We start from the raw sequence: 24,426 nt of genomic DNA on the forward strand, positions 1-24,426 counted from the left end.
TATTCACTCGGAACCGGAACAAAGATAGTCGTTATCTTTTTTTTGTAAATTCTGACATCCAATGAGTAAAAGCTGGCTGGACAGACGAGGCTTACAGCAAGAAAAGGCTGTGACACCCAGACACCAGAGGCAGAGACACACTTCCCGGTTGCCTCCTGACTGGCAAATTGCATTTCAATCGCATCAAAAAGCTCGAGATGTACGTGAGAATCGATCAGAGTCACGTTCAGCTCCGTCTCAAGGCTTTCTGTGTGCAACGATCTGCCCTCAACATGCACAAACCACCCGCCTTCTGCCCACCCGACTTAGATAAACTCAGGCGCCTCAGAAGCCGACCTACCCTTATTCGGTTCCTTACCCATTCAGATTAGCCTCTTCATCTCTTTCGTAACCAAAAGACTACGTTCGGGCACCTAAATGCAAGCCAGGCCATAGATAGCTCTTCCCGCACCTGTAAACTATACCAAGCTCAAGACATTATTCGGCTTCTAACAGTACAAAAACAATCTACAGGTTGGACACACCAAAAAGTCTCCTCACAGGAACCCAACGCCTTACATTTCTCTTTGTTCCATTCTCACGCGAGTTGTGTTTCTGACTCCCTCACCTCCCCCCCACCCAACCCCATACACACACACCTCCCACTAAGCCCCCACCCCACCCCCGCCTCCCTGGTAATATAAGATTCTGGGCAAACCCAGGCTGTGTTGTTTTTTTTTATTTAAAACTTATCAAAGAAGCTGTATAATCGGGAAAAAAAACATATAAAAATAAACCCAAACCGGTGTCAGTCTGAAACAAAATGGTGGCCAATGTGAAGTGTGTGTTTTTTTAGTCCCGATTAATCAACCACAGGTTTGAGGGTCGTTGTCACTATAGGTAATGTGATTAAAAAAAAGTTGAAATACTGTAACTTAGAATTATCGTCTCGTACTACCTACAAACTAGAGCTTTCAAGGTTAACTCACTTAGGTGCGATCTTAAACCGTTTCGTTTCAACGGGATTCTGAGCAGTCGGGGGTGGGTGTGTAAAGCTGGGTCAGTGTTATCCGTATCTGCGTGAGAGTTTCAATCGGAATTGGGCCGTTTTCGGTGTAATTTACAGAGCGCTTTGCGGATGCAAAAGGTGAGAAAACAATTGCCCAACTGGTCTCAGGAAGGACAAATAGCGAATGAGTGAGTGAGTGAGTGAGCGAGCGAGCGATCGAGCGTCAAAGAGAAACCTTGAAAACCACTCCCCTCTCCCTCTACAAATATATATATAATATATATAAAAAAGGCAAGGACTTGTGATCCCTGAAGTTATAATCCAAAATATAAAATATCCGACGACTTGCAAAAAAAAACCATGCGATAAAAAAGTAAAGCGTGGTCTGTTAACAAAAACAAAAGCTTGTGTGTTAGTTAGTGATTGCTCTTGCAGGCCTGGGATCCGCTAACACCATCAGATCACTTGACGAGACGTTTCGCTACATCCCCGTAAGCAATCTCGATCTCCTTGTCGCCCGGGCAGGTGTTTGTGAATTCATCCCTGGTGTAAGCGTTCTGCAGGTATCGCCAGATTCCTGTCATGGACTTGCAGATCTCAAAGTTACGGTATTTCTTGGCCACCACCTGGAAACGGGCAAGAAGCAGGTTAATCCATCGAAAGTTCCTGGCAGAGCGAGCGCGCGCGTGTGTGTGTGTGTGTATCAACCGCATTTCAATGACACGTCCGTAGTGGTTTATGTACAATATAATAATCCTGGCCTTTGACACAGCGCCTCATCATGTCTTCGAGACGTCTCAAAGCGCTTCACAGGATACGTACGCAAGCCAAGGCTTGCAGTGGGGGGAGCCCAGAGTGTGCATTGGGGTAACTGCTGCAGTCTAACCGGCTAAGACAGCACAGCTTGGCCATTGAGAGCGCTGTCTGGACAGATTTGCCGCTGCTTGTCCAGCTCTGACCACCCTCCCCGTGAGGGCAGGGTTAACAGGAGCTGAGTGATCTAATCACCGAGCAGTGGTGCAGGGAATGTGGTCACCAGTGTAGCCAGAGGCCACACCTTTGTTAATCATTCATTGAAAAACTTTCTTCACTGCGGCAAATCTTTCCAGGCGACTGAGTCAGAGAACAATGGGAAATCGATCGATCGATCAGTCGACCGACCAACCAACCAACCAACCAACCAATCAATCAATCAGTACCTTAACAATGTGAAGCTTTGGGAGCAGGTTGCAGTCAGCCAGTGTCATTTCGTTGCCGTCTAGAAACTTGCGGTCGGAGACCTTGATGTCCTCCATGCTGTCGGCGTCGATCTCATCGGGAAGGGGAGAGTTTAGATACTCGTCCAACTTCTGCAAAGCTTTCAGCAGGCCCTTCTCCAGAGCTGGAGAGAGAAGAGCGCACTCCGGTTAGGTCGCCCACAAAAAAAATACACAATCAATTCACTTTACAGTCTATTCTGTGAAGAGCTTTGAGACATCTTTCAAAGACGTGATAAGGTGCTGAATCAAATGCAAGGATTATTATTATTATTATTATGTGAGGCAGAGGGGAAAAAGAAGCTTAACGGAAAATCCGGTAAGATTTCAGAAAGTTGTGGAATAGACTCAGGGTACCGAGTTGGCACAACAACAACAACTTGCATTTACACAGCGTCCCTCAGGCAAGGATAGCGCCCCAGGGCTCTCGACAGTGAGCACGACGCTGAGCCAGGAGGATGTGACCGTAGGCACTGGTCAAACAGGAAGGTCGACCTGAAGACGGGGAAGGAAGGACGAGGCTGAGGGAGGGATGGGTAGAGGAAGAGTGTTCCAGAGTTGGGGACTGGTTGGTTCTCGCCCGTGTTGGCCTGGCTCAATCAGTGCATTGTTGAACGTGACAGAGCCCAGACTGGGTGTCAGGCTTAGCTCGGGGTGAGTAATCTCTACCCGGTGAGTAATCCCCATGATGTTGTGCTTTGAGGAGGTATTTGCCTCCAAGTCCCACAAAAAGGTGCCCAGTAAATGGCAGGACATGACATCGGTTTTGCTTCACAAACTTTTAATTCAAGAGATGGGCTCGGTCCAGCCCAGTCCCAGTCTCTATTCTGTATGTTATTATTCACTGAAAAGCACTTCGAGACCTGACTCTGTGTCAAGGGCGCTATGTATTAAAAAAAACAAGTCGTAGTTGTTGTTCTTGTTAAACCCTTACTGCACATGAACACACTCTGGCTGTTACATTGAGGTTAGGGTTGAAATAATAATAATAATCCTTGCATTTGATATAGCGCCTTATCACGTCTTCAAGGCGTCTCAAAGCGCAATTGGCTGTCACGTTTCTCCCACAAAATACACAGTTAATCCACTCGACAGTATATTCTGTGAAGCGCTTTGAGATGTCTCGATGATGTGATAAGGCGCTGTCTCAAATGCAAGGATTATTATTATTATTGTTGTTATTATTACTAACACGTTGCTTTACCTTCATTACCGTCCGGCTTGGAGTTTTTGATGTAAGCTGAGAATTTAGCGAAGATATCATTGCCGGCTGTGTTCGACTCTGGGTGCTTTGTTCCGAGCTTCAGGTACCTGAGAGCACAAATTCAAAACACGTTTGAGTGAGTGGGTGAGTGAGAGGGAGGGAGGGAGAGAGAGAGAGTGTGAGAGAGCCAAGCAGAATTCAGTTGCAACGCAGCAGGCAGTCAGTCAGTGCAACATTCCTTAAAAGGACTTGAATCCACATGGTAAACAGGAGGCAGTTCTGCTATGAGACCATTTCCTAAACCAGTTCACGTCATTTCCAGCAGCACATGAGAAAGAGAGAGAGAGAGAGAAAGAAAGAAAGAAAGAAAGAAAGAGCAGGTTGTTTTGCTGATGTGGTTACAGTCCAATACACAATTATACTGACACATTCCTCCTGACTTGAAGCCAACAATGCTGATTAAGACACCCGAAGTGCGGGTGGGGGAGAGGAGGGGAGAGGAGGGGAGGGGAAGGTTGCCTCAAAACACGGTCAAAGAGAACAATGGCTAATCAATCAATGTAAGAACCAGAGTTTGGGATTCATCGAATAGATTGCGATATAATAATCAATAATCATAATAATCCTTACGCCTATAAAACACACAATCACTACACTTCACAGTGTATCCTGTGAAGCGCTTTGAGACGTCTCAAAGACATGATAAGGCACTGTATCAAATGCAAGGACTGTTATTATCATTTGATATCGTGCCTTTAACGTCGGGTGGATGTCTCAAAGCGTTTTATATACTGTTAAGTGCAATGACTGTTTCACAGGCAAACACGGCAGCTAATTTGCACACAGCATTGTCCCACAAAATAAATGACCTATTGGGCACTGGGAGAAATGCCAAGTTTTCAACCCGTTGTAACATTTCGTTCAGTCCCCGGAATATCAGAGGGAGGGGAGGGAGGTGGGAGGGGATCAGTAATGTTGAATCTATTTAGTCAGAAAATTTATGATTCGGAATAAATAATGGAAATGGGATTTCAAAGACATTCAATGGCAAGAGGCATAGAGCTCAGAACAGATTTTATCTTTAGCCAGAAAAGGTATGTTTGGATGTGTCAAAATGATTAAATGTTGACGTCTATTTATTGGTGAGAATCACACTATTACTCAAGGCAAGAGCAGCGTGGTTGGAAAGTCTGATGGGTCACTGACGTCAAGTTACACAATCCCCCTAGCTCGATCTTTCAAGGAAACAAAGCAATTTGAGCTGAAACCATTGAGTCCATTCAAGCATTTTGCTCACATGGATCGTGTACAGTTACACTTATGTTAAGATCCTGAGAGATCAAGAAAGCAAAACTTTAAAATACATGTAATGTTTCCCGCTGCTTGTCCAGCTTTGCACCCCCTCACACCCCACGCCAAGAGAAACAGGTGGGCCTTCAGTCACTCTGCCCCCGCCCTCTGGAACTCCAGCCCGCAGTCCTTCCGCCTCGCCCCCTCCCTCGCCTCCTTCAAGACCCGTCTCAAAACCCTCCTCTTCGACCGTGCCTTCGATCACCCTCCTTCCCCCTCCTGCCCTCCATCCTCTCCGATCCTGACTCCCAGCTCGGGTCCGAAACACTGACCGTCCGGCGCCTTGGGACGTCCTCCTGACATGAAAGCCGCCGTGTAAGTGTCATTTTGTTGTTGTTGTTTCAAAATAGCGCCACGCGGGATCTTTAACTGAGGTCCAGCTGAACAGGCAGATGGGACGTCGGTTTACAGCAACAACAACTTGCATTTACACAGCGCCCCTCACGTGGGGTAGCGTCCCCGAGCGCTTGACAGTGGCCGAGTCCGATCCTGAGCCGGAAGGGGAAGAGGGAGCTTGTCCGTAAGCATCATCAAAAAGGAAGGTTCAACGTCTCATCCGGAAGACGGCACCTGCGATAACATAGCATTCCCCGACACTGCCACGGACTATGTGATTCCAAAGTCCCGAAGTGGGGCTTGAACCCACGACCTTCTGAAAAACTTAAAGAGAACAAACGCTCCACTCTTCTCCTCTCCAGTTTAACGTTTCATCCTTTTGGGCTAAACTCTACACAGCCTCCCCCCCGCCCCACCTCCCCCCCAATCCCAACACAAAGCCCAGGGACCTGAATGAACACAGTTGGAAAAAACATAAAAAATTCATGAAGTGCTTTTGACGCGAGCAATTCTTTTGGCTCTGGCGCTCGGCATTACTCATCTGGTGTGATCGCAAACAGCTCAGAACACAGGAGCACAATAACCAAACCAGCCACGCTCATAAAATATGCAGCAGCAGCAGCAGCCGCCAGTGGCCACTTGTTAAATGGCTTGTTTATAGAATATTCCCTCTCTGAAAAAGGTCAAGTAAAACCTTAATCCCGCTGCCCACACAAGCGCGTTCAATTCAAACCTGTAATTGCATTTCAGCCGGCTTGCTTGCCGTGAAATATTAGCACTTGCTTTTGTTTGCTCGAGCTCCTACGGCTCAATTTATTACACTTTTATTTTTCTGTGTGTGTGTGTGTGCGTGCGCGCGCGCGTGTGGCATCCATCTCTCAGTTGTACCCTTTCATCGAATTCATTCATTGAGCGAACTCAGCTCAACGTGCACACGGTAATTGATAACATTCCTTGTAGCGCCGTTTCGCACCTTCGAGGTGTCTCAAAGAGCCTCACGGAATCGACTGTAAAGTGTAAGTGACTGGGTATTTTGTGGGCGAAACGCAGAAGCCCAATTGCTCCCCCCGCCCGTCATCAACAGGCACCTCAACCGCTTCCTTTATTGTCCGTGCAAACAGTCACCTCATTCGTTGAATTCATTCCTCATCTTGCGCGATATGAAGGGAAGGGATGAGGTGGCCGTAGGTGGGGGGGGGGGAAGGGAGAGGCGGGGGCTGGGGCACTAATCCGGTGCCAGTTTATACTGGCACGAGGCATGCCTGTGATTCACCCTGGCGTGAGGCCTAAGCCCCTGGTTACAATGGGCCAATTCACAACCAAGGATTTAAGTCATAATCTGCTGCCAAAGAGAAAGTTTGGAATTTGGAACAAACTTGTCCTCGATACATCGCTGCAATTAAAGAGTTACAGATTCCAACCTTCTGGTGAGTTGAGGGTCAGAATCAATTTACCTCTGGATCCTCCCTCCCTCAATCCCACTGTTCCCTCTTTGCCCGTCTTCACATCGCAGTTAAAGACTTTTTGGCAGCTTTTGTATTTTTTGTCGATATATTATATTGTGACTATGAATATAGACTATACTGTGAATGTATATGTACATGCATATATATATATAGATACATACATACACACACATATATTCTATGAAACCCTTTGAGATGTCGAGAAGATGTATAAGGCACTGGGTCAAATGTAATTTGCTGTTATATCCAATGAAAGGATTATTATCTTTACTTTCTCAAAGTGTAAAGTGAAGTGACTGTATTTTGTGGGTGAAATGCAAATATATCAAATGCATGGATTATTAGCACTTAAGACTAGACTGCACAAGAGACAGACTAGAGCAAGACACAGACTGCAAATGACTCTGTACTGGGCACAGCTTAGAGCTTCTCTCTCTCTCTCCGTGTCATCTTCACAATCAATTCAACTTCACGCTAAAAATTGGTGGAATAAATTAAACCACTTTTGCAGGGACTGCTGACAGTGATTTTGTACCAGTGTTAATTACACGGATCAATCAGAGCTCATGAGCTGCCAGGACATCAGCCTGATTGCAAACCGGTTACTGCAGAGACTGCCTACAAAGCAGCAACACAAAGCGAGTGGATGGACTCCCACCGGCTCCCTCTGCCCTGCCGCGGTTTCCATTGTATGACCCCACTGCTCCGAGCAGAGCTGTTTTGAACACAAAGAGCTTGAGAGTTTCACCACAAAGAATAACACTGGATACGACCCGCGCATTATAAACCGTTCCCAAACATCTGAGCGTTCTCGCGACATCCCAACACGTCCGGTTAGGCTTCTTTTAAAATTACAAAAATAATAATATCTATAAATAATAATAATCCTGGCATTTAATACAGCGCAATGTCACACTCGTTGAGACGTCTCAAAGCGCTTCACAGGATATGTTTTTTTTTAAAAAAGACAGCAGCTTCAAGTGATCTGACTGACCAATGCCTTGGGACATCCTCCCAACGTGAGACGCACTGTACAAATGTCGTTTTGTATTGTATCGTATCTGCAGTTCATCTTTTCTTATTTGTAAGTGCAAATGCTGGTTTGAACAGTCAGTCTATGAATCAATGGAACAGAATGAGAGAGAGAGAGAGAGAGACAGTGTGAGAGAGAAACTGTGTGAGAGAGTGTGTGAAAAAATGAGAACATGATTGAACTTGGATCAAATCTACCACAGTGGAATTTTGCATCTGTGGAATTGCTTTCTATTTGTAAATGAATCAGTAAATAAATAAATCTTTAGGGCTTCGACAGTCAGGAAAATTCTTGGGATCTCTTGGGAAAAATATTAAGAGCTCAGACCAGGGGGTGGGGAGGGGCGGGGGGGGGGGGGGGCGGTTAGATTGAAGGACAAATTTTCTGAGGAATTTCTCCCACACTCACACGCAGCGTGACCTGGCTGTGATTACAGCTGGCCAAGATGGGAGGCTTCACGTTTCCTGGAATTGTCGAGGGTTTCTGACCCTTTTTCGTTTGAAAAACTAATGGAATTGCAAAGTGCGGAGGAGCCCAATTATACCAAATCACAGAGGATTCCCAGTGAAGGGAAACTCCCGTGTTTATTACACTCCTCCCGCCGGAGGTGATTAGAAACGAAAGCAGCTGTTGTCCGTTAAAGAGGAACAAGTCTTAATTATCGGACGATTCCACCACAACAACAACATCCGGCATTTACACAGCGTCCCTCACCCAGGGCAGCGTCTCAGAGTGCTTGACAGTGGCGGAGCACGAAGCTGAGCCTGGGGGAGGGGGGGAGGTGACCGTAGGCACTGGTGGAAGAGGAAGGTCTCCAGGCGCGACCTGCAGACGGGGGAGAAAGGAAGGGGGCGAGGCTGGAGGGACAGAGGGAGAGTCTTCAGGGCGTAGTGGCTGGAAGTGGGGAGGGAGGGCACAAGGGACAAGTAGGAGGCTGGAGCCAGTCGAGCGGGGAGTGGGTTGGGGGAGTAAAGCTGGTCGGAGTGAAGCTACGATGATTTGGGTTTAATACATCTTACAGTTTACAGTAATCTGACACCAGGAACATCGCAGAAACATTCTGAAGACGCACAACTTCAAAGGCCGCAAGTTTTTAAGGTCAAACACAGCCAGGAGTTAGAATCCCGTGATCCTGGTGAAAAAAGAAACCCTCCAGCAGCAACTAGTTTTTAAAGAGGGAAAATAAAACTAGAGCTGGCCGAACAAATCCTGTCAACCCACAAAGCTTCACCGGATGGGGGTTGGGGAGAGAAGAGATAAAGAGAGACTTTGAAACACGTTGCATTTAACACAAAAAGGACGGTTTGCTTGGGCAAAGTCAGGAATATTGCAGTCTCCCACGAGCAGCTCCTGTTGCCCCCCCCACTTCCCCCCCCTCCCCTCCGCCCACCACAACACAAAGCAGTCCTGGAGAGAGCTGCAACTAATGCTCTCACAACAACAACAAGATTGAATTTATAGAGCGCCTTTCACGTCAGGAGGACGTCCCAAGGCGCTGGACAGTTGGGTCAGGACCCGAGCATTGGGGGGAAATGGTGAGGGGAGGGAAGGGAGGGAGCGAGGATGGGGTAGAGAGTCGAGAGGGGAGGTGAAGGCACGGTCGAAGAGAAAGGTCTTGAGACCGGCCTTGAAGGAGGAAAGGGAGGGAGGAAGCGAGGCAAAGGCACTGGGGGATGGAGTTCCAGAGCCTCGGGGCAGGCAGTGCAGTGAGCAGGAAATGTGCTGTTCGGCCTCTTGACAACAAACAAACTGGTCACCAGACCAGATGTGCTGTATTGAAGCTACGAAAGAAACTAAGACTCAGGAAAAGGGCCCTATTTTTGTGTGCGTGTGATGTCATCGCATACACAACACACACACATACATACACACACCACAGAGATCCTACTAACAACAACAACAAATTACATTTACTCAGTGCCTTTCACGTCAGTAGGACGTCCCAAGGCGCTGGGCTGGACAGTCAGGGATTTGGACCCGAGCTGGGGGTTGGGATCAGGAGGGGTGGAGGGCGGGGTGGGGGGGGGTGGTGTAGGAGGGTGACCGAAGGCGCGGTTAGTGGTTAGTCGAAGAGGAGGGTCTTGAAGGAGGCGAGGGGAGGGAGCGAGGATTTTCCACCTGGGGGGAGCCAGAACATCCTCGAGGAACTCTTCAATCTTATTGACGTCGGTCTTGACCTCGCCGTTGAAGGTGATGAAAGGCGGGTGGGTTCCCGGAGCGAGATTCTGCAGGTCAGCGGGTTTCCTATGGGATTAAAGACAACAGACCAGAGCTTCACTGACAGAGCTTGGGGGGAGACTTATTAGAACAACAACAAATTACACTCGTATAGGGCCCTCCACGTCAGACAGAGGCAGACATACTGCAGCATGGAATTCAACAGACAGAAACACACCCAGTTGCTGGTTGACGAACCATAGGAAGAACTAATGGTCCTAACGACGGCACTGAATCCAGCTCCTAATGACAGGAATCTTATCTGAATTTGGGCTAAAATAGTCACACTAAATGCCTGGGATGGCAACTATTCATGAACAAATATAGATCAAGACAGACCGACACATGGCAATAACTTACTTCCTCTCCCCCTCACTCTTGGCAGCAGCAGCAAAGGGAATTCTTTGAAATAAAGAATACGAACGAGAGATTGATGCCAAGCGTCAAATCATCATCATAATAATTATGATACGGCAATGCCTTCTGTCCTGGAGCCATCTCAAAAGAACATTGCAGGATTTTACTGTGAAATGTAGTGACTGTGTATTTGTGAGCGAACGTGGCAGCCAACGTGCACACAGCAATGTCCCCACAAACAGCCATGAAGTGAATGACCAATATTATTGGGGGGTGGGGGGAGGTTGTTGGCCAGGACACAATAACAACAACAACTTGCACTTACATAGCGCCCTCCACACAGGGTAGTGTCTCAGAAAGCTTAACTATCGCAGAGCCTGACTCTGCCTGAAATTAAATAAGTCTTTCATTTGTTGGCAATCAACCTCCTTAGTCTCTAAACCATGCAGAGTGGGAGCTCTTTACTTCCCTCAATCTTCCCATCTCAATAAGTTTATCACCTTTATTGAGTAATAATAATACCTCCAAAAGAACGTATTTGGTCGCTCAATCCACGGCTGTTTGTGGGGACGCTGCTGTGCGCAATTGGCTGCCGTGTTTCACCCACAAAATATACAGTTAATTCACTTTACAGTATATTCTGTGAAGAGCTTTGAGACGTCTCAAAGATGTGATAAGGCCCAATTATTATTATTATTATCATCCTCTGCAAACGAAAGCTTTACGTCATCTAACCACACGTCTTACCCCGTCGAGTTTGGAGCAGCTACTTTCAAACCCTGGCCGCGCGGCTGAACGGCTCGCGCCATCCCGCCCGAGCTCTCATTAAAAACAGAAACTCTTAACGAGCGAGTCTGAGGGATCGCGGATGAGTTCAGATTGATGGGCGTCGTCGTTCCGCTCCCCCAGCTGCAAATCGGAGTTGATGTGTCGGCAGGAGGTTGCGGAGCTGGTGTGTAGTGAGTGCGTGTGAATTCAACGTCTGACAATGGATCTTTTGTTGTTTGGTGCCTGGCTCACGCTGGGGCTGCTTTAAAAGACTCGGAGGTTTGTTGCTACTCCAGTAAGAAGGGCTGAGCGCGTACAGTATCTAAAGGGGGGGTGGGGGGCGCATCGGATAGCATTTAATCCTTACCCGTTAACCCGCCCCCACACCCCCCACCCTACCCAGGCATCAGCTGTTGGGCCTTCAGCCTCTCTGCCCCAACCCTTTGGAACTCCATCCCACAGTTCCTTCCCCTCGCTCCCTCCCTCCCTCCCTCCCTTCTTTCAAGGCCCATCTCAAGACCCTCCTCTTCGACCATGCCTTCACCGTCCTACCTCCACCCCCCCGATCCCAACCACCACCCCCCCTGATCCCAACCACCACCCACCCCACCCTCCCCCCGATAGAAAAGCTCTCTCGGTCTTTACATAGGATTTAGCTTCACTTTAAAAGCGAGAGATAATCAAACACCTTGAGCTCTTGGTAGGTTTATGGTCAAGAGTTGCACCTTAATGTGGCTGTTAAACATCGCAAGTAATATCAATGAAGCTTCCGCACACGTTGAAGTGCTCCGAGACTCTGCTCCGTGTGAAGGGCGCTATGTATAATAATAATAAAAATAATAATCCTTGCATTTCATGTACGGGTAAAAAAAAATTCCATTCAGCGTCATGTCTTTGCTGATAAGCAGCTATAATAGGAAATCCCATTCAAGGTTAACATCCCCAATAGCAACGCACAACACCGCAGAGTGGAATCTTTAGCTCTCAAAGCCCTGTAAGCACTTTTGAGACATCTTCCCGACATGAAAGGCACCGTGTAAATGTAAACTGTATTGTGTTGTGTAACCGCACAGCAGCTCTCACCCAAAATTGCTCAACGGTGCACTTGTAGGTCTTTTTTTTAATATTAAAAAATTACAAGTTGCCAGAAGGACATGGATCAGTGAGTGGATTGATCTGGAAAGCTTGTGTAACAGGCTCCCTCCGTCTCTGTATCTGTCTCACACGCAATCAGCGTCCAGGAGAGGATAAAACAATGGCAGGAACTGATTTAAAGCTGTGGCGCTCGACCATAAACCTTCATTCAGCACCAAATCAGCAAACCCTCAATATGAGCTCAAGCACAGGATCTGCTGAAGATCACATTGGAAGGAAGTGTCCTCTCACATAGGAAGGGGATAGAACACTCAAAAAAGCATTTTATTTTTCTCTCTCTTTTTTTCCCCCTCTTGAAAGCCATCTTGCTTCCGGGCTCGAGTCCATAACCTTCTGACGCAAAGAGGGGAGAGCGAGAGCTATTTACTGGGCTAAGCTGACACTTAATTTAAGTGCTGACACACACACAGACACACTGGATGGAAGAGATGTAAAGTACTGTAACAACAACAACTTATATAGCACCCCTCATGTAGGGTAGCTCACAAAATGTACAGTCACTACACTTTACAGTATATCCTGTGAAGCGCTATTTCAAATGCAAGGATTATTAAATTAAATAATAATAATCCTTGCAATTGATACAGCGCCTTACCACCTCTTCGAGACGTCTCAAAGGGCTTCACAGGATACACTGCGAAGTGAATTGACTGTATATTTTGTGGGCGAATAAACAAGATTCAGGCAAACATCCATTTAATCGCTACAGCTCGGTGTAAAAATGTCCCGTCTTCTGCTGTCTGTGGTAATATTTGCCAGCTGTAATATTTTCCACCTTGAACCAACTAGAGAAATGTTCAGGCTCGTTCAAAGGACAAATGAATAAAAGGAACCTCAGACTATCAGATCTACTGGCCGGAGGCCATATATATCCACGATAAGAGAATAGAGTGAAAATGACAAAAATATATATATATATTAAAAAAAGCACACAAAGAGACTGCCTCAGGACATGTCACATTGGAATCACTAAGCTCTCAAGCCATAATATCTGGTCTACACTTCCAGCTCCTGCCAGCATCATCTGAACTCTCCCAAAAATGTGCGTGGACTGGGGATACAAAGCTAGAGATCATCTGTAGTATATCTTATTTTATTTATAATCCTTTCTGAGAAGTACAGAGCTCTGCAGAGAGGACAGTTGCAGATCAAAGTTGACACGGAAGACAGAAATAAGATTATTTCAAACCTTTCTGTATGACAAAACGGACAGAAATTAATAATAAACAACAACTTGCATTTATTTTGCGTCCCCTCGCCCAGGATGCTTGCCCTCAGAGGTTCCCAAGCCTTGGCTCTTGCCAACCTCCGCCTAATACACTCCGGAATTAGGTAAGCAGGATATGCCCCCCCCCACCCAGAGAGAAAGACAGAGAGACAGAGAGAGAACGCATTCCATTCCAACAACTATCTGGGATTTCCGTGTGTAGACGGGAGGCCTGGAATTCTCAGTTGGGTTTGGAGACTCTTAAGCAACAGTGATGGGTGTTTCCGCGTGTGTCAGACACCCGCCCGGCTGACCCCCCAAAAGACACACATTAATAACCCCTCCAGTTGATCCAGCGCCTGATCACGTCATCGAGACGTCTCAAAGCCCTTCACGGGATATCCTGTAAAGTGAATCGACGGCGTATTTTGTGGGCGAAACGCTGGATAAACTCGGCTACAATACTTTGAAATAATTTCAATTGATACGAGTTTCGCCCGCGATCGATCGGAGCTTGTGGGAGAGGGATCTCCCTCTCTCTCTCTCTCGTGTTTCTCTGCGAGGTGGTTGACTGGTGTTTGGGACACGGTCTCGCGATCTTACCTCTTCAGGTCGACTGTCGTGACGTTAAACACCACTCCTTTCAGCCACAGGATCATGAAGAGGCGCTGAGAGAAAGGGCAGTTACCAATGCTTTCTCCATCACTCCCGGCCTGAAGGTAAATAGGATAGAAAGGGAGAGAGAGAAAAAAATAAATCAACGGTTCAGTACAACTGCTCCGTCCTGACAGCTCATAAGAATTGGCTCATAAGAAGAAGACCGAGGCCCATCCAGTTCGCCTTCCACCATCCTGGCAGTCACTTAGAACACGTCCTGTCCCAAACTATATACTGTACTGTATCCCGAGATAGTATTTCCTAACAGAAATCGATCCGATTTGTTCGATGTTCCATCAGTAAACGGCCAACAGCGGAGCGAGACTTGCGGAAGGGAAATGAATCGGATAAGCAACGGGGACACGATATGAATGAAGTTTGTTGGGCTTTCTTTCTCTCTTTTCCGGTTTAACTGTTCCTCTTTTATTAACGCTGCAAACTCAGTCGAAATTTAGGATTCAGGGCTACTTGGAATCGGTTTGAATAGGATTGAAACTGATTCCGAGTAGGATTAAAGCTTTCACCAGATACCCCACATGTGCCTGAAAGACCCACATCTCCAGGGCGCGCACAACACTAAATTAACGTTAAAGAGGTGTGATTATTCTGCGATGAGGAAACAAACAGAGGTGAGCATATATGTATATAAAAACATTGTGCGATGGTTACAAACATAAAATAATCCCTTCCAAAAAACAATAATAATAATAATTTGGTCACTTCAATCCACGGCTGGTTGTGGGGACACTGCTGTGCGCAATTGGCTGCCGAGTTGTTTCGCCCACAAAATATACAGTCGATTGACTTTACAGCGTGTCCCGTGAAGCGCTTTGAGACGTCTCGAAGACGTGATATGGCCCTGTGTCAAATCGAGGATTATTATTATATCATTACATATAAAATGATACAGAAAATGCTCACTACTAAACCAGGCGTTCCCGTCTGATTCATCCCACCATTAAAAACATTCTCACGTGTCATTGTTCCCAACTCAGAAGTTTAAAGTCACAGTCTGACCAGCCTCCGAAAACAGCTCAGCCGCCCCTCCCTCCCTCCCCTCCCTCCTTTCTCAATATAATATAAACAAGAACCCATCTGGCTGCTCGATCCGGTGGGTCTGACTGCTCGGATTCATGAACCTTCCATCTCTGCAGGAACCACTGACCCTGAACCATCACATACGCAGATGAGAGAGTGGATTCCCTGGAGTTGGGAGTGTTGCTCCTGGTTTCTTGAAAATACTTGAGCTGGAAGCCTACACGCACGCGCGCACACACACGTACGGGCGCACACACACGTACGCGCGCACACACACGTACGGGCGCACACACACGTACGCGCGCACACACACGTACGCGCGCACACCTTAACAATCCCAACTGTGACACTGCCTGCCTGATCTGGAACTTTTTAGACACGAACATCATCTCTGTTTAGCCAGAAGTCAGTAGGAACCCGCTTGTTAGTCGATTGGCTGGTCACTTTTCCGGGGGCTAATAATCCCTTCGAAAAATAATAATAATAATTTGGTCACTTCAACCCACGGCTGTTTGTGGGGACGCTGCTGTGCGCAATTGGCTGCCGCGTTCCGCCCACAAATATACGGTCAATTCACTTTACAGTATATTCTGTGAAGCGCTTTGAGACGTCGAGAAGACGTGGAAAGCACTATATCAATTTCAAGGATTATTATTATTATTATTATTATTATTATTATGATGATGAGCTCCCTCACAGCCCAGCCTTGCTGCCAGGGATTCTCAATTTTAGATTCGAATAAACCTAAACAATTGGATTTTGAGGTTGGATTATCCTGTGTTTATATAATCCAACCCAGAAACCCAGAGCTTCGTAAACCTACAGGAAATTTGACAACCACAAAGGTTCTTTTCATTCAAAATATCCTGAAGCACCAAAACATCTGCAGGGAAAATGGCTGAAGTCTTGTCAGCGTCTATCCCTGGAGGCTATGGGATGCTAAGATCATTATTTCAGTATCGGGGCAAAGGCTTACAACAACAACTTGCAGGTATATAGCTCCCCTCACATGGGGTAACATCCTGTAGTGCTTATAGGGGGAGAGGGAGGGAGGAAGGAGGTGACCATAGGCACAGTGGAAGAGGAAGGTCTTTCTTCATGATCCAAAAGAGGGGAAGGAAGGTGCGAGGCGGAGGGATTTGGGAGAGAGAGAGTTCCAAAGCTTCGGGGCGCAGTGGCTGAAAGTGCGGCCGCCGATGGTGGAGCGGAGGAAGGGGCCGAGGGACGAACAGGAGGCCCTGACCGAGGTGGGTGCAGGTCCCGAGAGAAAGAAATACGAATGATCGCTTCCAAGCCTGAGGTACAGATTTGCTGCTGTACATAATGAGACTCGAGTCTAACTGCACAGTCCTTTCTCTGCTCCCCTCGGGACTGTGTGCAATAGGAAGTCACAGGGGCTCCTTCCCTCCCTCCCTCCCTCCCGCCCTCCCATTTCAGACGCAGCCTCACTGAGCAGGCATGTGGCACCAGCTCAACACAAACAGCTTGGGACACAAGAGGCAAAACTTGGTTCAGCTCAGGAATAGCAGCACAGAGGGCGAATTCAAGAATGGCTCCGTCCATTCGGGTTATGTTCCCGGGTTTATAATGGTTCCCAGTGTTTTCTGGAGCTACAGGCAAAAAAAAAAGCCACACACCTCTTCCACAACTGAAGGGAAACACTGTATTGTACGCAGAAGCCAAGGCTTATTAATTAATCTTCTGTTTTCTCCAAAGGTTCTCAAAGACTCCTTCCCAGCATATCCTGTTAACCCTCAAAACACTAGTCGACGAGAATTGCCTACGCTGTCAAGAGAGAGCTTCCAGATCTGTTCAGTGTTAAAAAAAAAGGGCACAGTGATCCTGAGTAATGGGCAAACTATTTCTTGTTTAGTTGGCAGAACCCCCCTCACCCCTATTGCCCACTAACCCTGTGCCTTTACTTACAAAACTGAAAGTGAAATGTGCATTCAGGTTTAAAATGCAATCAAATAAAATGTCCTAAAATGTCACAAAATGGATAGTGAAACCACATCAGGGGATTTTTCTAGTGGGATTGTCCCGGCAGCTGGGAATCAGTGAAATCAAGAATTTAAGTACTCATTACCAGCGCTCGTAACCAGCAAAATACTCTATTTGTTTAAAAAAATACATATATCACTAGTTTCACATTAGGAGAATGCCTCACAGAGTTTCACGTGATTTACTGTAAAGTGTGATGACTTTTTTAAATAAACAAATGCAACAGCCAATTAGTCCGCAAATAGTCGTGGATTCTTCAAACGTGCCTTCAGCTCCCCTCTCCACTCTCTACCCCTCCTCGCTCCCTCCCTTCCCCCCTCTCACCCTGACCATTTCCCCCTTCCTCACTCCCTCCCTTCCCCCCCCTCACCCTGACCATTTCCCCCTTCCTCACTCCATCCCTTCCCCCCCCTCACCCTGACCATTTCCCCCTTCCTCACTCCCTCCCTTCCCCCCCCTCATCCTGACCATTTCCCCCTTCCTCACTCCCTCCCTTCCCTCCCCTCACCCTGACCATTTCCCCACTGCTCTGGTCCCGACCCAACTGTCCAGGGCCTTGGGACATCCTCCCGACGTGAAAGGCGCTCTATAAATGCAATCTTGTTGTTGTTGTTGTTGATTGAGTGAATTTTTTTTGGGGGGGCGAGAGATTATTACCCCCGGAAAGCGATCTGATCCCCCAATCGACGAAAACTGGGTTCCTACTTGCTGCTTGATAAACAGAGGCGTGTGGAGTAAGGAAACTTGCCTAAGGTTTTGCCCTTATTAGGAGGGCTGGACGATTATACGGAGTGTAAACACCAGCACAGATTAATTGGGTTGTACGGTTGGTTTCTGTGCTATTGCACTCGATGTCGTTCTAACCACATCTTTTAATTAATTCTTTTTTTTAAAAAGTTTTAAAAACCTAAGATGGAAGAGAATTACAATTACTGTAACTAATTGCATGAAACCCCTACAAATTACTACAAAATCCTAAACCGTTAGGTTTAAGGAGTTAATCCGTAGAAATAAAATGTATTAATCAATTTAGTATCCCTTAGTCTAGAAGCAGACAGATGAATCAATAAGCCCACATGAAGTCAGATTATGGTGGGGTGCTAGCTTTCCCGCATAATGCAAACTCCCAGACTATTCATGATCTCATCCACGCTTGATTATTTTAATCCTGAATTTCTTCTCTTGTTAATCACACTTGAACAAACAGACACCATTAACCTGGGAGCTTTTATGTGTGGTGGAAACCGCAAGCTAAAGCCAATCGAGGTCGAATAGACAACTAACTGACTGATCACTGGAATACTATCACTGCACTTTCACGATTCCCTTTTTCCATCTGACGTAACCGGATTTCAAAAAAATATTAACAACAATATAAATAATCCTTTAATTTGGTACAGCTTTGAGATGTCACAAAGTGCTTCAAAGCATATACTGTAAAGTGAATTGACTGTATTTTGTGGGTGAAACATGGCAGCCAATCGCAGATTAAAAATCTCCAATTGCACCACTTTGTTTAATATACAGTATATATATGCATTTCGCCCACAAAATATACAATCAATTCACTTTCCAGTCTGTTCCACGAATGTGACTGGACGCTTTGAGACATCTCAATCCACACGATAAGCGCTATATCAAATGCAAGGAATATTATTGTTATGTTAGTGCATAACAAAAAGTACATTACATTCCCCAATACTGGGAATACTTGATATGAGCCGGGCATTCTGGGGGTAGTGAAGAGAAGCAGATTCCTTACCCAAAAGAAGATCCACTTATCAAATGTGAAGTTAGTCAGCGTACACTCCAACTCCAACCGACAATCCTCTGCGTATCATTTACGACCAAACTTTACAGCACAAAATGCCATTTAACCAATCGTGCATATAAGTGATATCAGTTTAGTCTTTAGTCTCGTTTCTCTGCCCTCCCTCCCTCTATCCTTTTGTATTATTTTCCAAAGACTGGTCTAAATCATTTATTAAAAAGCCATTATGAATTCTGCATCAACCAACTTTGGTGGGTAGGCTGATCTGTGTCTTACTAACCTTCGGTGTAAAGCAAAACATTAATTCTCCATATTATAGTGATTTCACAGTCTCAGTCCCATTTTGTGGATGAAAGGACAAGTAGATAACCAGCTCTTTCCTAATGCTATTGTATAACTGGTTCCAATTAATATTTAATTACTCCCCAGGGCAGAAGTTCAAACAGTTTTGCAGTCTTGCTCATTTGCTGTTGCTCCCACTAGATAGATCACTTATGCAAAGCGAGAAACTGTCATTTGTTTAGACGCCTCGGGTTAGGCCACAATATTCTAAACACACGATATTGAAATAGTGCAAATACCAGGTTGATCAGAGGGATATTTGGCAGAATGGGTTACATTGGTGAAGAGATGCCAGACCACAGAAATGTAACTACTGAGAATGACAGCCTAGATTGTAGAAACTGTTCCAAAACTCACGACCAACGCAACTCCCACTTTGGGGTTAACTTGCAATTAATTCCAGAAAACTGCCAGAGTTCCGTTTCTATCACAGACACAAGAATGAGCTGCGGTTGAGGAAATGCTATATTGAAACGCACACAACATCCATGCCACGCACACACGCACACACACAAAAACACACACCCGGCATAAGGTTGTACAACAAAGTTTCCCCAGATATTAAGTTGCTGATTTAAGAGCCAATGCCAGTGTGAAATCGCACATACAATCTATTGACGAAAGAACCCAAGTTTCTCCAAACCAACATGCCCATCATTGCTGTCAAGTAAGCAGGCAACGGACTGAGCGGAACCAGATGGGCAACTGGAATAAATACTAATTATTGAACTTAGGCTTTTTTTGGTTGAATCGATAATCCTTCGTGATGGAACAGGAGTAAATGGGAAGATTGATTCTCATTTCAACAAAGTTTGAACCCATTGGAAGCCAATGTCTAACTGAACGGGAAGTGATCTAATTCCTTGGCATTTTAGGTTCTGGTTAGTTAGTTACTCTATTTAGGTCAGGTATGCATTCATCTGCAGTCATCACATAGAAAGCTCCTTATTGACTGACTATAACAGTCTCTCCTTGTGAACCTAAAAAAAATTGGAAGCTGGTGCTCACGGGGACGAGGAAAATCATGTACCATCACAGAGGAAAGATTGTTTTCTGCTCAGAGCTATTTTTAAAGTGGTTAAATATAGCACAAGGCATGTGGTGGGTCAGGGTGGGGTGGGTGTTCCTATGTTCCATGACTGGCTCATTGAGAAGGAGAGAGAGAGAGAGGTGTAGCGCAAGACTTTGGAACCGACCAGGTCCATTTAGACTAGTGCAGATCCTGTCTCTCTTCACTGAACTCTTTTCATTCCTCACAAAACCAGACTTGGTAGGAAATATATACAGCGGAAATTTACAAATTCCGTTACAAGACCACTCGGGATTATAACTCTCTGCCTCTCTGCGAGTGGGTTTGTAGCCTTTCAGGCTCATCGGTAGCTGCTGTAGAATTAATAATATTTCTCTCCCAGTCGAGGCAGAAGATTCCTACGCATTCAAATACGGGCGTGCAACATTATTCCTTCAATTTGATGCAGCGCCTACAATGTTAAGGAAAAAGAATAATTTGGTCACTCAATCCACGACTGTTCGTGGGGACGCTGCTGTGCGCAATTTTCTGCTGCGTTTCGCCCACAAAATATACAGTTGCTCCACTTTACAGTGTATCCTATGAGGTGCTTTGAAACGTCAACACGATGGGATAAGGCGCTGTGTCAAATGCAAGGATTATTATCATGATTCTTTTGGGGTGGGAGTGGGGGGAGAGAAAGTAAACTGTTCACCTCAACATTATTTACACCGAGTTGGTTTATGCTCACGAGATCACCAGTGCACACCGACAACTTTTTAAAAACGATCAGAAATCAGGAAACCCAAACCCAAACCGCAGGTCTGGCCTAACACCCACCACACACCACACACAGTACAGGCCAGAATTCCCAAACTCCAAACTGCTGTGAGGAGAACCAGAGAAGCCCAATAAAATATTTGCAATGGAATTTCCTGATAAGGATTTCAGCTCGACAGCCCCTCAGCCACAAAATGAGACAAAATGTGCAACACTGGCGCCCAAACTAGTGCAACACTGGCTACAGTTATGGCCATATTAGACCAGCGCTAACCAAGTGACAGTCTTGTCCATAGTGGAGCCCTGTAGCTTAGGGGTTACAGCACCTGCCTCGCAAACGAGAGGACCCCGGGTACGATTCCCCGCAGAGCGAAACCTTGGGGAAGTTTCCTTACTCCACACACGCCTCTCTTCACCTAGCAGTAATAATATAACATAATAATCCTTGCTTTTGATACAGCGGCTCATCACGTCTTCGAGACGTCTCAAAGCGCTTCACAGAATTGACTGTAAAGTGAAGTGACTGTATATTTGTGGGTGAAACGCGGCAGCCAATGGCGCACAGGGACGTCCCCACAAACAGTTGTGGACTGGGTGACCAACTTATTATTCTTTTGTTTTTTTCTTGAGGGATTATTATCAGGCGTGTGGAGTAAGGAAACTTGCCCAAGATTTTGCCCGGCCGGGAATCGAACCCAAGTCTCTCGCTTGCGAGTCGAGTGCACTAACCACTGAGCTACAGGACTCCACAGTGAGTAGGAACCCGGCTGTTCATCCATTGGCGGATCGGTTTTCTGGGGATAATAATCTCTTTAAATAAAAGATAGAATAATTTAGTCACTCAATCCACGGCTGTTCGTGGGGAACGCTGCTGTGCGCAATCAGCTGCCGTGTTCCGCCCACAAAATACACGGTCAATTCACTTTACGGTATATTCTGTGAAGCGCTTTGAGACGTCTCGAAGACGTGATGAAGCGCTGTGTCGAATGCAAGGATTATTATTGCTGTTGTTATTATTATTATTGGTCCAGTGCAAGGCCCAAGTCTACAAGTGCTGGTTAACTTCTTGACTGAATGCGTGCGTCTGAGAGGCTGAATTCCTGGCAACAACTGACCTCGTCTGGGATCGGATTGAGCAGGAAGCAGACAGAGCGCGAAGCTTGGGTCCCAGGCTGCCACACGTGGGCTTTTGTCTTCAGATCGAGAAACGATTTCTTCCGCAAAAAAACGCCCCCCCCCACCCCAAAAAAAAACCGCGAGTACATTTTGTGCTGGAGCAAGTCATGCGAAAGGTTCCACGTCTGCAGAGCAATTCAGCGACAACCTTTTAATCAGTCTGGGAACTCTCGTTCAGCCGCCTTCCATTATCCCGCAATATTTCAGTTGCCAAGGGAGACCAGAGAGTCACGCCACACATCCCGGGAATACTAACACCGTCTGGGTTTAAGAGTTTGAGTGCCGTGCGATTAACACCCCGCACCTCGTCAGACAGAACCGACGTTTGATAAGACGTTACCGTACATTAATCTGCTGCGTCGGGGCTGGGGGGGGGGGGCGACGGGGGTGTCAGCAAACGATCCAAGCCTCACAGCGCGGAGGTTACAAGATATTGGGGGTGAGCGAAATGCGTGCGATTTCTTTGTACAAAGGGCAGAAACCGTTCCCACGATTTTACAGCCCTCTCACCCCCACAAGAAGGCACCTTCACCGCAGACCGTCTGCACAGCAGCGGTGATAATTTCTTGGGAGGTAATGATCCCTCCAAGAAAAGTCGCTCAATCCATGACGGTTTGTGGGGACGTCGCCGGGCGCAATTGGCTGCCGTGTTTCGCCCGCAAAAATATACAGTCGCTACACTTTACGGGTGTATTCTGTGAAGCGCTTCGAGACGCCTCGACGACGCGATAAGGCGCTGTGTCAAATGCCAGGATTATTTTTATTGTCTCAGGATAACGACTAAATAAAGCGCTCAATTGAAATCGGAATTCCAAGTCTTTTTTTCCAATAAACGCACACACACAAACAACACACACACACGTGCGCACAAACACACACACGCACGCACGCACACAAACCCACTTCACAAGGGACTGGGTGGCACACACATTATAAAACATTCTTTGGCAACGAGGTTTGACCAGTAACTCCATGGCTTCAATCCCAGCACAGCGCAGATGGAAAAAGGACCAAGTACAAAACAAATAAAAAGAATCGTCTGAAAAAAAAATCAGTGGTTTTGTAAAACTGGGGTCACGTTGAATTAAAATGCTCTGCTGATTGCACTCCACCAGTTCTCCTCCTCCTCCCCCCACACCACACCACCACCCCCCCACACAAAAATTTTTTTTTGAAGGAATATGCTGATTGCTGACATTGATTTAGTGCCTTCGTGTCAGGAGGACGTCGAAAGTGCATCACAAGATTCATTGTAAAGTGTAGTGACTGTACTTTGTACGTAGTGAATATATATATACAAACACAAATTATACTTACGTAATATATATAATTGTCTTACTTAATATATGTAATATGCACAATTGGCTGTCGTGTTTCTTTCACAAAATATAATCAATTCACTTCACAGTGTATCCTGTGAAGCACTTTGAGACGTCTCGACAACGTGATAAGGCCCTCTCTCAAATGCAAGAATTATTATTATTGTTACATGTATTTACTATCACACGTGACACGTTCAAAATGTGACTGCTGGTTGAAAGGTTCCAGCAATTTCCTTTTCAAAGGCTTTGCTGCTTCCTCCACCTCACTCCCTCATAGTGACCAGCCTTCATGCCAACTTCTGAGCTTTCTGCAAAGCGTTGGCAAGATTTTCTTGAAAGTCATCGAGTTTCCCTTTGAATGCGGTGCCAGTCTTTGTGGGAGAAAAGAACAGAGTGTCCCCACAATGCCAAAGTGGTCAAAGTCCGGCAGCTTAATCATAGCCGAGCCTGCACTGGTTCGCAAACCAGGGTATAATAATAATAATAATAATAATAATCCTTGCCTTTGATACAGCGCCTTATCACATCTTCGAGATGTCTCAAAGCGCTTCACAGAGTATACTGTAAAGTGAATTGACTGTATATTTTGTGGGCGAAATACCCGTTTCCCTAGCAGTAACCCGGTTGTTAATCGATTGGCAGGTTACATTCTTGAGGGTAATAATCTCTTAAAAGAATATATATCTATGCAAATAATTTGGTCGCTCAATCCAATGTGGGGACGCTGCTGCGTGCAATCGGCTGCCGCGTTTCGCCCGCAAAATACACAGTCAATTCACTTTGCAGTATATTCTGTGACGAGCTTTGAGACGTCTCAAAGGAGAAAGGGAGGGAGGGAGGGAGGGAGCGAGGTGGAGGGACTGTGGGATGGAGTTCCAAAGGGTGGGGGCAGAAAGGATGAAAGCCAGACCTCCGATGGTGGGTGGCCGGCCGGGGAACGTGGAGCTGCTGGAACCACCGTACTAGAAAAATAACTCTGTCTAACAGTTAAGA

General features: G+C 46.2%; 1 protein-coding gene across 2 annotated transcripts in view; it reads right to left on the bottom strand.

Moving 5' to 3' along the window:
• Nucleotides 1-388: 388 nt before the first annotated feature.
• Nucleotides 389-24,426, bottom strand: part of LOC103185631 (chloride intracellular channel protein 4) — a 28,694-nt gene continuing 4,656 nt past the window's right edge. Inside the window, exons 2-6 of one of the 2 annotated variants that reach the window (XM_007904245.2) lie at nucleotides 13,941-14,050; nucleotides 9,752-9,877; nucleotides 3,449-3,555; nucleotides 2,188-2,369; nucleotides 389-1,614 (exon numbers count right to left, since the gene is read on the bottom strand). In XM_007904245.2, coding sequence (XP_007902436.1) covers nucleotides 1,450-1,614; nucleotides 2,188-2,369; nucleotides 3,449-3,555; nucleotides 9,752-9,877; nucleotides 13,941-14,050 — 690 coding nt within the window. In that variant the 3' untranslated portion in view covers nucleotides 389-1,449. Of the gene's footprint in view, nucleotides 1,615-2,187; nucleotides 2,370-3,448; nucleotides 3,556-9,751; nucleotides 9,878-10,954; nucleotides 11,032-13,940; nucleotides 14,051-24,426 lie in introns of those variants that run through there. The other variant, XM_042338594.1, reaches the window with a different exon arrangement.

The sequence above is a fragment of the Callorhinchus milii genome, unplaced genomic scaffold, assembly GCF_018977255.1.
Source record: "Callorhinchus milii isolate IMCB2004 unplaced genomic scaffold, IMCB_Cmil_1.0 Scaffold10, whole genome shotgun sequence".
NCBI lineage: Eukaryota > Metazoa > Chordata > Chondrichthyes > Chimaeriformes > Callorhinchidae > Callorhinchus > Callorhinchus milii.